Source organism: Candida dubliniensis, chromosome 2 (assembly GCF_000026945.1).
Source record: "Candida dubliniensis CD36 chromosome 2, complete sequence".
Classification (NCBI taxonomy): domain Eukaryota; kingdom Fungi; phylum Ascomycota; class Pichiomycetes; order Serinales; family Debaryomycetaceae; genus Candida; species Candida dubliniensis.
This window is the reverse complement of record NC_012861.1, coordinates 1,408,172-1,424,111: the sequence shown is the minus strand read 5'-3', so window position 1 is coordinate 1,424,111 and position 15,940 is coordinate 1,408,172. Positions and strand designations below refer to the sequence as shown.

The following is a 15,940-nucleotide window of genomic DNA, read 5'->3' as shown; positions in this document are numbered from 1 at the left end:
TAGATTTAAATAAAAAATAATTAAACGAATTCCAATGAAGACGCGATATCTATTTGTTCTCTTTCTTCGCCTGTGTGCTTTTTGTTAATGTTGTCATTTACTAACTTCTCAACAACCACATGCACTTGCTTCTGAGTCCAAATGGATATTTATGGCATCATTATAATCGTCATTTACATCATTGCCATTAGAGGCATTTAATTCTTCTTGTTGCAATGCCATTTTGGCAATCACTTCAAAGGCAGCTTCAACATTTACTCCGTCTTTGGCACTGGTTTCAAAAACAGGATAGTTTAAACCACCCATTTGGTTGTTTGTGATGTTGTTCAACTTTTTAGATAATGAGGGTATTTTTTTAGAATCATCAACATCAATTTTATTACCTATTATAATAAATGGGAAATCTTGAGGATTAGATACATTTGATTGAACCAAAAATTCATCTTTCCAACTGGTCAAGTTGTTCAATGACTTTTCGTTCGTTACATCAAAACATAACACACAACAATCAGCCCCTCTGTAAAATGCAACACCTAAACTTTGAAATCTCTCCTGACCAGCGGTATCCCAGATTTGTAATGTGACCAGTTTGTTATTGTCAATGGTGATCTCTTTAGTTAAAAAATCAGCTCCGATAGTCGCTTTATATTGATGGGAAAATTTGCTATTAACAAATTGTTGCATAAGTGATGTTTTACCAACACCAGAATCTCCTAATATGATGACTTTCAATAATGTTTTCTTTCTAGATGATGACATTGGGTTTTTAAATGTATATGGAAAATAAATTAAATAAACTGTATCGTTCAACGATATAAATAGTCAGCCTTTTAATTATCTCAATGGTTAATTTATTTTTTATCTTGGGTCCTTTTTTTTTTTTTGGTTGTTGTTGTTGTTGTTGTTGTTATTCTCTCTCTCTTTGTCAATTGTTGACGACACACACACCTGAGTAAGTTAAATGTAGGAAATGTAAGATTGATTATCTGCAGGATACAACAGGTTTTTTTTACCTCCCAACAACAACTGCAACTTCAAATATGGAACTGAATAATAAAAAAATTGGTCGGCTTTGACAAGATCAAGTTTTGGTAGTATCAATTTCAATTGTATGTTTGTATGGCATATAATGTTTAAAGTTGTAGAAATATTAATCAATATTAATGACCAAGCATTATTTTAGAAGACATTGTTTCATACATTCTATCCTATCATTGGTGTTGTTGCCTTCACTGGATAGGAGGAGGACCAATATTTTGTTGGTGTCACAAATGTGAGATGTATATGTTTAGTCAGCATCAAATTAGTGCATCAATTTCATGAAGAATTACGTAATTTCAAGTAATCAACGGTATTTGCATAATCTTGATGTGCTTCATTTTTTTTTTTTTTTGCCACAATTACCGAAGCTTGCTATATATAAACCAACAATATTGTTCAAATTATTTTCCTTTCTTTATGTTTCTATCTCTTTTTCTTTATTCCTATTTTTTTTGCTATAGTAATCAGAGTATTATCAAATAACCATGTCAAACTTAACTTCATCAATTCAATTGACTAGACAATCTACTTACAAATTAAACAACGGGAGCCACATTCCTGTTATTGGATATGGTACTTATTTATTAGATCGTTCTCAGGCTGCTGACTTGACTTATGAAGCTTTGAAAGATGGGTATAGACACATTGATACTGCACTTGCTTATCGTAATGAAAAAGAAGTTTCTCAAGGTATCAAGAGATTTTTGGATGATCATCCTGAAGTCAAAAGAAGTGATATTTGGTTTACTACCAAAATTGACAATCAATCACAGGGATACGAAGAGACAAAAAAAGCCGTTGAAAGAATTAAGAATGATGTTAAAGATAACATTGAGTATGCTGATCTTATTTTGATCCATTCTCCGTTAACTTCTAAGGCTCAACGTTTAGGCACCTATCAATATTTGCAAGAACTTGTTTTGAATCCAACTGACTCGCCATTGATTGTAAAATCTATTGGCGTCTCAAACTATGGTGTTGATCATTTGGAAGAATTGTTTAATTGGGAAGGGTTTTTGATTAAACCAGTTCTTAATCAATTGGAATTGCACCCATGGTTACCAAGATTGGAATTGAGAGAGTACTTGTACAAGCACGAAATTTTGGCTGAAGCTTATTCCCCGCTTACTCAAGGGTACAAATTGGATGATCCAGAGTTATTATCCATTAGCAAAGAATCTGGCTTAAAACCAGCTGAAATATTGCTCAAATGGTCATTCCTTCAAGGATTTATTGTTTTAGTCAAGAGTGATAAACCAGCAAGAATTCAGCAGAATTTGGATATTTTACCACAAGGTAAGAAAGATGATGATGAATTACAAGAGGGTGTGAATTTAGGTGTGGTTAGTTTGAATCCAGATATTATAGAAAAATTGAACAAACCAGAATCCCATGTGGTTTTGACTTGGGGAGGAAAAGATCCAACTCTTTTCAAAGGTGCATGAGCAGGATCAACCATATTTAGGAAGACATTTTATATAGAGACAATTAATTTAAAGCATCGAAAAGGATTTTAAACCCAATAGCAGATATCATGAGGTATGTGTAGAGGGTAATTACCAGCATTGATAAGGTAGGTCGTGTGAAGGAAGGAAAGTGCAAAAAGATAGGAGAGACAAAGGCAAAGAGTCACACTAAAAAAAAGTAACCACACATTTGCAAAACCGAGAAACAATCTCCTATCTTAAATTCTCTCTCTTAGTATTGTTGAGGCTTTTATATGCAACCACTCACCAACTATAAAACCCCACTCTAAAACAGAACAAAAAAAAAGAGACAGTTAAACCAACTTCTTCTTCTTCTTCATTCTCTTTATCTTAGTTTATTCTAATCAAACGATGAGGGTAAATAATATTATTTCGTTTACTGCAGTGGCTTCTACAGCTGTTGCTTTAGTGATTCCAGATATCACTTCATTCTTTAGCAGTTTTAATCAAATTTTGATCCCACACCATCCACAAGCGCCATTGATCAATCAAGATCAGCATTTACCTTCACATGACAAAGAACAAAATACTAAACCTAGTATTCTTTCTAATCCCTTGAATAAAATAATTCCAAATCATTATATTGTTGTTTTGAAAGATGATTTATCTCAAGCGCAGTTTTTGCAACACCAAGATTGGGTTCAAAAGGAACATGTTTCTATTTCCAGTTGCAAACTGGAGGTCAACAAAAAACCTTTGGAATTTTTTCAAATTGATAATTTTGTTAAAGGTTATACTGGGTTTTTCACTGAAGATTTGATTAACAAGATTTTGGAATTGCCGGAAGTGGCTTTTGTTGAAAGAGATTCTATTTTCCATACTGTTGAGTTTGATATCCAAAAAGATGCTACCTGGGGTATCTCACGTATTAGTCATCGTGAAAATATTGATGATGGGAAATATTTGTTTGATAATGATGGAGGCAGGGGAGTCACTGCGTATGTCATTGATACTGGTATTAAAGTTGGTCATCCTGATTTCGAAGATAGAGCCCAATGGGGTGCTTCAATAGCTTTCCCTAATATTAAGCAAGATTACAATGGTCATGGTACTCATTGTGCTGGTACAATTGGTTCTAAAACATATGGTATTGCTAAAAATGTCAACCTTGTAGCTGTTGGTGTGATGAACATGTTGGGTGCTGGATCGACATCTGACATTATTAAAGGAATTGAATTTGTTGTCAAACTGCATCAAGAAGATGTGAGAGCAAAGAAGAAAGGTTTTAAAGGTTCTACAGTCAATATGTCAATTGGTGGTGGTATTTCTGATGCTTTAGATTTGGCGGTTAATGCTGGTACTAAAGCTGGATTGCATATTTCTGTTGCTGCTGGTAATGACAATGCCGATGCTTGTCAATATTCACCAGCAAGAGCAAGTGGTCCGATCACTATTGGAGCAACAAATATTCGTGATGAAAAAGCTAGTTTTTCCAACTGGGGTAGTTGTGTTGATTTATTTGCTCCTGGTGAAGACATTGAGTCTACTTTTATTTGGTCCGACACCACTGTTATGTCAGGAACGTCGATGGCTTCTCCACATATTGCTGGATTATTGTCTTATTATTTATCGTTACAACCAGATATTACTTCAGAATTCTATACTCAAGCTATTGAACCAGCTGATTTGAAGAATAGATTGATCAAATATGGTACTAAAGGAGTATTGACTGGATTGGATTCTGTTAGTCCAAATATTTTAGCATTCAATGGTGCTGGTGGTAACTTAACCGAGTTCTGGAGTTTATAAATAGAAAAATAATAAATAGGCGTATATAATCAGTATAAAAAAGGGGAGAATTAGATTTGTGTTTTGTTAATTGTATGAGTTATATTTAAGAAGGGGTGATGTTGATGTGGTAAACTCATCTAAATTTCAATACCTCTTGGGTTATGATAAATTACAGTTTTTTTTTGAACTCTACTAATCGACAATGCTTTCTCCTCTTCCTTTCTCCTTTTCAAGTGAATTTACTAAAGAAAGCCTTTCCTTTACCAAAAAGTATGTAATTATCTAATTATTACTAAAATGAGACCTTTTTAGTTTGGGACCCGTTGTGTGCACAACTCTTTTTTTTTAGGGGTAGACGAATCGACCATTACAAGAAAATTAATAATAATAGCAATCAAAAGAGAACCTATACACACAACAGACACAGACGGACATGCAATGGTTGCCAAAATCCTAATACAGTTGAATTCCAATTGAAATTCCTCCCCTTGTTCCCCCCCCCTACCAAAAAAATTTGAACAAACTATAAATAGTTGCAGATATATTCCAAACTTTTTCTTTCTTGATTTATATTCAATTTAATTAACAAGAACAACTAGCACAAATGGCACAAGGAAAAGTAGCAATTATTATTTATTCATTATATCATCATGTTTATGATTTAGCTTTAGCAGAAAAAGCTGGGATTGAAGCTGCTGGAGGTAGTGCTGATATTTATCAAGTTGCTGAAACATTATCTGATGATATATTAGCTAAAATGCATGCACCTGCTAAACCAGATATTCCAATTGCTACTCATGAAACTTTAACTCAATATGATGCATTTTTATTTGGTATTCCAACAAGATTTGGTAATTTCCCAGCACAAATTAAAGCATTTTGGGATAGAACTGGAGGTTTATGGGCTAAAAATGCTTTAAGAGGTAAATATGCTGGAGTTTTCGTTTCTACTGGTACTCCAGGAGGTGGACAAGAAACTACAATTATTAATAGTTTAAGTACTTTAGCTCATCATGGAATTATTTATGTACCATTTGGTTATGGATATCCTGGTATGACTGATTTAGAAGAAGTTCATGGTGGTTCTCCATGGGGAGCTGGTACTTTTGCTTCAGGTAATGGATCAAGAAAAGTTACTGATTTAGAAAAAGCTATTGCTAAACAACAAGGTGAAGATTTTTTTAAAACTGTTTTCAAATGAACAAGGGAAGGAGGTATGAAGTTATGATTGGTATATATATATATATATATATATCTATAATCAGAGTAGCTTAGTTTTTTTTTTTTGTATATGTTTAAGCTTAACGAATAAAAAGTCTGGTATTTTTTTAGACAGCTCAATAGTTTCCTCATGGTCATCATCAAGACTATTGGTTTTGCTGCAATCTCGTTGTTGCAACCGACCAACCAGTCACAAAAAAACCTGTTGATACTTGCAAATACATAAAAACAATTAACGTATTACATTATAAAAAAAATATTAAATGGTATATATATAATTATAAACGACATCAAAAAAAAAAAAGAAAGAAAAAATCATTCCATTAATATTATTAGTTGTTGTTGTACTGCTGGTATTAGATTTATGTATTATTATTATTATTATTAATTGCAGTGTGGGTAGCAGTATTAGCAGTGGTAGCTTTATTTTTGATTACATTGAATACAATATTTCATTTCATCTTCGTCCAAACTTTTAATATAAAGACATTTTGATAATAAATCTGGTTGAACATTAAATTGATAATTACTTGACCATTCAATACATTGAGATAATGATTTAACAATATGAACTGAAGTTCTAAATTTAGCAAAATTAATTAAAGTTTCTAATTCATTATTTTCTTTAATTATACTTACTCTTTCAGCATTAAAAGTTAAATCACTTAAATATAATCCAACAAATGGTATACAACCTTTAGATGGTTTAATTTGATTTATAGTTAATCTAATATTTAAAAAATTTTTTAAAGGTGAAGCTAATTCTTCAAGATTTTTTAATAATAAAATATCACCAGGAATTAAATCTTTCCAAGTTTGTTTTAATTTTTGAATTCTTTGAGAAGTTAAAGCAAGTATAATTTGCATTAATGTAGCAAAATTTTGTAATTCTAAACAATGTTGAGCAATATGAATAAATCTTGATATTAAATGAATTCTTTCTTTTGGTGATTGAGTTAATAAAATTTCCGAAATTATCCAATTTACCATTAAATTAAATCTTGCAATTACTAAATTAACTCCTTTGTTTTGTATATAATAATCATCATTAACAATAATTTCTAACCAACTATTCACAGGAGTTAATTCTTTATTCCATTTTAATTCAATTAAATCTTTCCAATCAATTTCTTGTAACATATCTTTCTCAATCATGGTGAAATGATCAGCTAATGACCGTGAATCATACGATAAAACAAATGATATATGAGCATCATTAAACATAACATTCAGTACTGATAATAAATCACTCGAAGGAGCATAATTGTCCAAAATGATTTTCGGTGATTGATATTCAGGTGGAGTAGAATCAATATTTCTTGTTGGTTGTTGGAAATCAAATGTATCCATAATATTACTTCCATTGTGATTTTGCTTTGGTTGTTGCTGTTGTTGTTGTTGTTGTTGGTACTGTTGACTATTACGTGGAGTTGAAGTTATAGGATCAGATTCCGTCACATCTGAACTTGAATTTCTACGACTCATTTTGATTGGTGTTAATGGGGCATCAATTTGAGATATTTCAATACTTGTGGTACTAAGTCCAATTGCATCTTCAGTATTTGCATTATTAATTTCATTTAAAATATCTTCAGTATCATCAATTTGTGGTTCCACATATTCATGCTCATTTTCTTCATCTTCATCTTTTCTTTTTAAAGTCAGTTTAGATGATGATTTTCCTTCCAATTTATGTAATGCATATTGAATGGGGTCTTCAGTAGAAAGCATGGTTTCATCAGGAATGGCAGCTAATTCTTTTAATGCATAACTACTTATACCAGGTATAGCCACTGAATTATTACTAGAACTAGTAAATGCTGTTGATTGAGTTGATTCTTTATTAACAGTTCTAACTGAACTTTTCCGACTTTTCAAAGCTAATGAAAAAATCGAACTATTACCTCCATCTCCTGATGACAGTTTTGAATGATTACAATTAGTAACACCATCAACAATGGCAATATGTTCATGAAATGGTAATTCAGTTAATGCACATAAAGTACTGAATCTAACACTTTTCCTTGATCCTCTAGAAGAACTATGACGAGATAAATGACTGGAACTAACAACTCTAACAGCATTTTCTAAACTAGTAACATCACCTGCACCATCGCCTCCTCCTCCTCCTCCATTAGCTACTACTGAACGAAGATTATTAAACCCAGTTTTCTTTTTCAATCCATTATATTCGGTATTTTCAACTTTAAAAGAATTTGATTCATTGAAAACAGAAAATGCTGAATCATAACTAACGTATGATTTTATTGAATCTCGTTTAAATGCTGATCCATTAGAATTTTTCGACCAAATAGAAAGTCGTTTATTGTTGTTATTATTATTGAATCCATTACTAATGTTGGCATTTTCACAAAAACTTATTCTTTTCGGTTTTACCAGTTGTGGACTCATGGCTATACCTAATTCTTCAATTTCAGCATCATATTGAGTAATATTACTAGGAGTAGAAATAGATGACGTTTCATGTAATCTATTATGGGATTGTTGGAAACTGAAATTAGGTTCAGAATAATCCCCCTGTTGCAGTTGAAGTTGTTTTTTATCATTGCTATAGTTGGTAGTATTGGTGTTGGTTTCATGCAGAAAATCAAATCCTTCAAATTCTTCTTCTAATGGAGTTTTTTCAATTGATCCATCTAAATTAATATTCTCTTCGTCATTCCAATTAATACTTGTAGGACTTTGAAATGAAGATTCTTTTGAATTTTCATTTTCATTTTCAATTTCAATTTCATCAAGTAAATAACTTGTAGAAATATTTCTTGGAACTTTGACTGAATGACTATTATCAGTATCATTAACAAGATTATCAATTTTAACAATATTCAAATCTGATAAATCATTAATATCCATTTCAGTTTCATCTACTCCTCTTGTAGGAGAAACTTCTATAGGTTGTAAATCAACTTCACTTTTATCACCTCTATCTATTCCCATTCCCATTCGATCTGGCCTATCTTGTCTAGCATTTGCTATTTCATCATCATCATCATCGTTGTTATTGGTATCTTGATAATTCATCTCATGAATAACACTACTTGATTCACTACTAATATAATATCGAATCAAATATTCCAATTCATCAATTATTCTTGCACTTAAAACATCTACTCGTTTGCCAATTATTGTTTTTTCATTCATTACATTCATGGCATTATTTATTAGTCTATCAAGATCTTCAGTAGATGGTTTGGTTGACATGGTTCTATTAATTGGCATTTCTGATGATGAAGATGCAGATGCTGCTTTATGAACAATCAATGATTTTTTCCAATTATCCATTAATTTTCTAATGGACCCTCTTCTATTTAAATCTTCATTTTCAGTTCTAATAGAATTACTCGATGATGGTGGTTGAAATTGAGGATGATACATTTTTGGTGGTGTCATAGATGATTGAATATCATCAATTAATGGTCCTTCCATTTTCTTCACAGGGGTTGGTGGCACAATCACTGTTACTTTGGAAGTTGGTAATTTAATATTCCCATTAGTAGAAAAACCAACTTGACTATATCTTTTTGATTCTGAAAATTGTGATTCTGGAGATTTATCGTTTACGTCATCAACATCAAAATTGTCCTCTTCCAATTCATCATTTTCTTTTGTTTCCCCCTCTTGTTCTTGTTCTTCTTCTGCTACTGCTACTGCTACTGTTCCTGTTCCATCAAAAACTTTCAGAATAGTGGTTGTTTTTTTCAAATCAAGTGATGAATCTTTGATATTCATATGATTATGTCTTTTAGATTGCATTAATGCACGTTTATTTGATTTCAGACGCAACTTTGTTGGAGTTGTAGGACTAGGAATATTTGCAAGATTGGCATTCGACATTAAAGGAGATTTTGGTACATTAAATGAACTTGAAAATGTTGGTGATTTAAGTAATTTCTTTTGTTGTTGTATTGCCTTGATTTTATTATTAATAGAAACTCTTGATGAATGATGATGTAAAAGTAAATTATTGATTGAAAATTGGGGGTTTTCTTGAGAATTACTACTGGTATCGTCAAATATCAACATTTTGTGTTGTATCTTTTGGTCATATAAAGAAAGCATGGCTGATCGACGATATGATGGATTTGATCGAATTGATGCTTCAGTATTTGATTTGGATAATTTTTTAATATTATTTAAAGTCGATGTTAAAGGTAAAGTATAACTGTATGCACTATTATTAGTCAACATGGAATGTATATCAAGATCCAAGAGCCAAAACTCATTAATGATTTTTAACCAATGGATTTTCAAATCTCCAAGAATTTTCATAGTAAATAAGTTATGATGGTGGTTTGGTGATTCTGTTTTTGGGGTTGATTCTTGTTGAGAAATTAAATTAGATTCTAAAGTGATTTTATTTATGGTATTGGTAAAATAATCACATAATTCATTATTATTATTAAAATCATCAACAAAATAATTAATAATCCAATGTCTTAAAACAACAAATGTTCTTACCAATACTAATTTCCCAATTTTTATATTATCTTCACTCACAGAATTGATATATTGTAAAGCCCAAATTAATCTTGTAAGTAATAGATTCATAATTTCATTACTATTACTAAACATTCGGTAAGTAAGGAAAAAATCACAGATTAAACTATAATCAATAATCTCAGGTGAAGTCATTTGAATAACAAGAGCCTTTATGGTGGCATGATTAATTAATTCGGGATTGAATTCATCATATTTTACTAAATCTTCATTATCATTGGTGGTAGGTAAACAGGGGAATATTCTTTCATCGTCAAATATGGATTCATTATGTTTATTATAATAAAAATCCGGGTGAATATTAATTTGTTGATGAAGTTGATGTTCCTGAAGATTATGTTCATTATAACAAGTTGATGCTAATGTCGAAAGTATGTCATGAGTTTCTACTTGTTCTGGAGTTTTAAAAATAGATTCAGACTGTAGGTTTTCTTGAATATTATCTTGTATTTGGTTGTCGTGTTTGATGTCTTGTCCTGATGATGGCAGTTCAAGATTGTTTGGTTCTTCTTTGTTGTTACCAATATCACCAGTGAGATTGGTTGGTTCTAGATTATCTTGAGTCATTGAATGTGGAAGGGTGGGAAGAACTAAAAGTTGTTGGTTATAATACAAAAAATCAATTGATAATGAATAAAATTAAATTGATGGGATTAAGATATAAACAAAACAAAAAACAACTATTAATTGGAAATTAGTTTGATGAATAAGAATTAAATGATCAAAAATATAAACAAGTTAATTGTAACAACAACGATGAAGGGAAGGAAGAAACACACACACACACACAGAGTGAGACACAGATAGTTGGATACTATTTCAATAATAATAATATAGAAATATAGAAATATTTAAAAAAGTAAGAAAAATTTTTTGAGGTTTTTTTCTTTTTTTTTTTTTTTCGTTCTTCGTTTTTTGTAATAGTTGTTGTTTTTGTTTTGTTTATTGTTTGTTGATGGTTTGTACATTGTTACACTAAAATTAAATTACACACACAACACACACAGAGTATCTCTTTTCTAATTGGCTTTGGAGTTGAAATGAAATATTCAACGGAATATTCTTTCTTCCTGTCTCTCTCTCTCTCTCTCTTTCTTTCTTTTTGGGTTGAAGAATATGATATGGAATCACTCTCCTGGTTTTTAGTTAGTTGTACTCGTTAATTTTTTTACTGTTCCTAGAGTAACAATTAATGACTTAGTTAATTGAAATTGATAGTTCAACTCTTTCATCGTCTCATATAGATGATAGGATGTGATTGGGGGGTAAAGGGCACTTCAGAGTATTATAGATTCATTGGTGGTAACATTACTACTACGATCTTATCAGATTTGTGTTATAATAGTAACTATAGGAATTAACTAATGCGATTTTTAGTGAATTCTACAACTAATTTGAAGAATGATACAGACTGTATAATGTATATTAATGAGAGGAAGCAGAAGAAGAAGAAGAAGAAGTGTAAGCAAGCAAGATTATTATTGACATGATTAATTGAACACAAAATTAAAATATGAAAATGTGAAAATGTAAACAAAGAAGGAAAAAAAAAAAAAAAAAAAAATGTCGCCCGGGTGAGACGCGAAAAGAAAAAAATTTAATTGCAAATAAATTAACGACATTTGTTAGTGTGTGTATGTGTGGGAATAATGTCGTCCTTTCTTTTCTAACATTCTTCTTTTTTTTTTTCAATTAATTGTGCCATATTCTTTAAACACTTATCCTTAAGCCATGTGTTGATTCGAGTCTTCCTCAATTATATATATCCACAGTTTAAACTAATTACACATTAATATTTAGGAAATGACGAGGCTAATAAACTCAATTGAGTATGATAAATATATCTTTGTTGTTGTAGTTTAATTTCTGGAGAATAGATTTTTGTTGTTCGAAGAGGTTGAAATATTGTTGATTGACTATTATTATAATTATTTACACATTTTTTAAACAATTTTTGACGAGCGCAATAACAACAATAATAATAATGTAATCGGATTAAATTCTTGTGAAGGCGTTCAAAAGAATATAAATAAGCTACCTACGTACCACCATATCTTAATGCAAGTTAATTATTATGTGTAATTTGTAAATCTTATTTATCAAATGCATAATGTTCCGTTTGACCATTTTAAAAGTGGAAGAATAACAGAGAAAGAAAGAAAGAGCTCCCTCAACCAATCAAAAGTTAATACAACTTTGTGTGTGTGATTTAATCGGTTTTTTTACGCTCTTGACTGTTCCCCTTCGTTTTTCTTCTTGATCTGATTCAGGGACTACTACTGTATTAATTGAATACATTGAAAGAGTTGAGTTTTAGTGGGGAGTTTGGAATTTTTTCATTTTTTTTTTTTTTTTTAGTTCTTTCAATTCAATCATTTCTGTGGCTATATCTGTTTTGGGAAAGACAATTACCTAAATAAGATTACTAACTAACTAACTAACTAACTAACGAACTGACTGACTACGACATACATACATACATACATATAATTTTCTGTTGTAATTAACACTACTTTTTTTTTTATTATTTCTTTGTCTCTCGGCTTAATCTCTCTCACACATAATTCTCGGCCGAAGATTAATCAATTGATCCAAACTGGGTTAGTTGCAAACACCTGGATTTCTTTATCTATATATTACAATATCCATTCTATACATATTATCATTATGGACTATACAAACGGTTCTATCAATTCAATGTATATGTTGTGATAATTAACCACTCCCCCACAAAAAATTACTCCAACATCAAATGTGAAATCTATTCTTTATTCGGCTTCTTTTTTTTTTTTAAGACTCCTGATTTCATTCTTTATCTTTGATTAAATAATTCTTTGCATTGATTTAAAATATCTATTGGTGATTATTATTATTATTATTATTATTATTATTTTGTAAATTTTGTTGAATCATATTCTTTAAAGATGAAAAATTAGAATCTCTAATTTTTAAAGCATTTTGGAAAATTATACTTTCTTGTTTCATAATTTGTTTAATACCACTAGCTTTTGTAGGATTAGGAATATGATTTTTATTGATTTTTTTATTAATAAATATGGAATTATCAATTTTTTCTCCTTCTCTTGATTGATTAATTTGTTGTTGTATTGAATTATTATTTGTTGTTAAAGGTAGATTAGTTAATAAATCATCTAATTTTGGTTTTAATTGTTCTCGAGCTTTTCTTTTCCTTCTTCTTAATGATGATTTACTGATTTTAATTGAATCATCAATTAATTTATTAACAAATTTATCAGATTTCACTTGTTGTTTTTCTTTTTTAGTACTTTTAGCTAATTTTAAAAAAGGATTTTCATGATATGATGATGATATTTCTGATGTGTTAGTAGTGTTATTGTCATTGTTGTCATTGGCTATTTCTTGTTTAAATTGGGATATTCTATCTGATTGTGATCGTTTAGAAGATTTGTCTCTTAATGAACTTTTCTTTTTAATACCTGCCTGTCATTAAAAAGTTAGTATAACTATTAATTTATAATTAGTTAATAGAATAATAGATAGTTCGTATTACATACCATTGTGAGTGTATTGTAGGTGTTAGAAATAGATAGATAAATAGAATGAGTGGATCTTGCGATGATATTAATTTTTTTTTTTTTTTTTTTTTCCCTTTGGGATGTATTATTTTTTTGTAATATGGTGTGTGCACGTGATTGTTAGCCAGACACTAATAATCCCATATAATATATAATATAAACAGATTTTTGCATTTGCACCCATTATAACAACATTCAACTTTGAATGAGTATTTATATGTGTTATAATCTCATTCTACAATGAGAATTATTCAATTGTATTTAGAATATTGGATTGTTTCTTTTCTTTTGTTTTTCTTTTCTTTTCCTTTTCTTTCTTTTTTCAGCTAAAAAATTAACAAAAAATATATAAATATAAACTGCCATAAAAAATTACTTCCAAAATTTATAATTGAACAATTGTTTTTCTTTGAACTAGAACCAGTAGTAGTATTAGTATTAGTACTATAATCAAACTTTTGTTCTATCGATTCTTGTTCACCAACATATTTTGGTAAAGTTTCTTGAAAATCGATATTCAGTAAACCAAACCCATCCTCTTCTTCTGGTGATTGTGATTGTTTATCATCATTTGTAGATTTATATTGAAATAATGGATTAGGTAACATTTTCAATTCATTCAATCTTTTCATATCCCAATCCAATGTTGATTCAGTTTTCCAACACCAAAAAATCCATCCGTTACCTTTTTCTTCAAAAGTATAAAATTGTTCTTTTAAAAATATCATTGTATCAAATTTATACATTAAATTATTTGGATCATCATGACCTTGACAAGTTTCATTCCGGTTTAATTGTGATGGTTGATTTTTTTCAAAACTACCATCCCATCTTGAACCTTTACCAACTCCATTTAAATATTTAGTACAATCTGTAAGAGCACCAGAAAATTCCCCTACTATACTACGATGACCAGATTTATTAATACTTTCACCTTGATTTTTAATACTTTGTAAATGTTGTTGTAAATTTAAATTTATTTGCCAATCAGAAAATACCTCATATAAATGATGATCTAAAATATATTCTCCTGGGAAATCTTTCCAAGATTCAATATTTAAAAATGCATCATGAAATACTAATTTTGCTTTTATATTTTTTTTAAATGCTGTTTCAAGACAATAAATATAAAATTTCAGTAATTTTTCTTTATTTAATAAAATTCCTAATGGTTCATTAACTAATTGAATAGAATGGATAATTGAATTATTACCATATTTATTTAAAATATAATCAACTAATCGATAAGTTAAATTCATATTAATTTCATTTTCTAACCAAGTGGGAGTTTCAGTATATAAACCAGAATTATCAAAACCATTTTGTGATCCTGGTAATCCATGTAATCCAATTTGAATTAATAAATTATATTTATTAGCCCAATCAATGGCTAAATCTAAATATTTTTCTTGACCTTGAATATAAGGATCATTAGGTAATAATTCAAATGCCCAATATCCAATTGGTATTCTAATTAAATTTAATTTTAATTGAGAAATTTGTTTAAAATCTAATTCATTATAAAATTTTGACCAATGATTTTGTAAATAATTTGAACCATTAATATTACCTAATGATGAAGTTAAAGTATATTCATCAATTGGAATAGGTTTTGAATAATCACGTTCAACATTTTCATAAAGTGATGGAGTTATCCAAGGTTCAGTTACTAACCAACCTCCTAAACTAACTCCATATATTTTTTCAAGTTTATCATTATAAACTGATGGCATGGTTTGATACAGATGATTAATCATGTTTTCAAATAATACCGGGTTATTATTCAAATATTCATTTTTATCATTGAATCTGGTATCAGATATTTGAAGAAAGTATAACATTAAAATTAATACTAATAAAGGTAAAGATACAGATGTAGATGTAAAAGATCTGAACATCTTTTAGTTTATCAATTATATTATCGGAAGTTGGTGATGATGAAAATACTCTATTCTATTAGTTTTTATTAATATAAAAAAAAAGTGCAGTTTTGAGGAAGCACTGTTATTTGAAATAAAAAGTATATTTAAATTGGGTATCTGTTAATCTTTATAATTGGTTGTTTATTGTGGTTTCTTTAATTTTGAATATTGTTTATTCAGTTTTCAGTTTTTTTTTTTTTTTGCAGCAACAACAAACAAACAAACAAACAAACAATCAATATTTTTTGGAGGGGTACACAAATGAAAAATTCAAATTTTCTTTAATTACATTTGAGGAAACTATTAAGAAATATCTTTAATCTTGATATTTCCATATCTCAAGTAATAAGTCAAATATGAGGAAAGGGATGTCTTCTTTTCTTAGGGGTTTGTTGTTAGAGATAATATATCTTCTATATTATATCTATTGTTAGTGGGTTTGTGTGGGTATGTGTGGGTGTGT

At 29.6% G+C, this 15,940-nt stretch overlaps 7 protein-coding genes across 7 annotated transcripts; 3 read left to right on the top strand and 4 right to left on the bottom strand. All coding sequences in view use genetic code 12, as the record gives it.

The window, feature by feature from the left end:
* Positions 1 to 108: 108 nt before the first annotated feature.
* Positions 109 to 759, bottom strand: CD36_21200 (GTP-binding protein, putative; the record flags this gene model as incomplete). The annotated part of the gene is made up of 1 exon (XM_002418553.1): positions 109 to 759. The coding sequence occupies one exon, from the start codon at positions 757 to 759 to the stop codon at positions 109 to 111; it is 651 nt and encodes a 216-aa protein (XP_002418598.1).
* Positions 760 to 1,526: 767 nt separating this feature from the next.
* Positions 1,527 to 2,486, top strand: CD36_21190 (aldo/keto reductase, putative; the record flags this gene model as incomplete). Its single annotated transcript, XM_002418552.1, has 1 exon — positions 1,527 to 2,486. One exon carries the CDS (start codon positions 1,527 to 1,529, stop codon positions 2,484 to 2,486), a length of 960 nt encoding a protein of 319 aa, XP_002418597.1.
* A 393-nt stretch (positions 2,487 to 2,879) lies between these two features.
* ScPRB1 (cerevisin precursor, putative) lies at positions 2,880 to 4,277 on the top strand (the record flags this gene model as incomplete). Its single annotated transcript, XM_002418551.1, has 1 exon — positions 2,880 to 4,277. One exon carries the CDS (start codon positions 2,880 to 2,882, stop codon positions 4,275 to 4,277), a length of 1,398 nt encoding a protein of 465 aa, XP_002418596.1.
* Positions 4,278 to 4,863: 586 nt separating this feature from the next.
* On the top strand, positions 4,864 to 5,460 carry CD36_21170 (flavodoxin-like reductase, putative; the record flags this gene model as incomplete). The annotated part of the gene is made up of 1 exon (XM_002418550.1): positions 4,864 to 5,460. One exon carries the CDS (start codon positions 4,864 to 4,866, stop codon positions 5,458 to 5,460), a length of 597 nt encoding a protein of 198 aa, XP_002418595.1.
* A 443-nt stretch (positions 5,461 to 5,903) lies between these two features.
* Positions 5,904 to 10,565, bottom strand: CD36_21160 (GDP-GTP exchange factor, putative; the record flags this gene model as incomplete). The annotated part of the gene is made up of 1 exon (XM_002418549.1): positions 5,904 to 10,565. The coding sequence occupies one exon, from the start codon at positions 10,563 to 10,565 to the stop codon at positions 5,904 to 5,906; it is 4,662 nt and encodes a 1,553-aa protein (XP_002418594.1).
* Positions 10,566 to 12,851: 2,286 nt separating this feature from the next.
* Positions 12,852 to 13,463, bottom strand: CD36_21150 (conserved hypothetical protein; the record flags this gene model as incomplete). Its single annotated transcript, XM_002418548.1, has 1 exon — positions 12,852 to 13,463. A coding segment is annotated over one exon (612 nt), but the record flags the coding sequence as incomplete, so codon positions are not given.
* A 418-nt stretch (positions 13,464 to 13,881) lies between these two features.
* CD36_21140 (exo-1,3-beta-glucanase, putative) lies at positions 13,882 to 15,453 on the bottom strand (the record flags this gene model as incomplete). Its single annotated transcript, XM_002418547.1, has 1 exon — positions 13,882 to 15,453. One exon carries the CDS (start codon positions 15,451 to 15,453, stop codon positions 13,882 to 13,884), a length of 1,572 nt encoding a protein of 523 aa, XP_002418592.1.
* Positions 15,454 to 15,940: the final 487 nt, after the last annotated feature.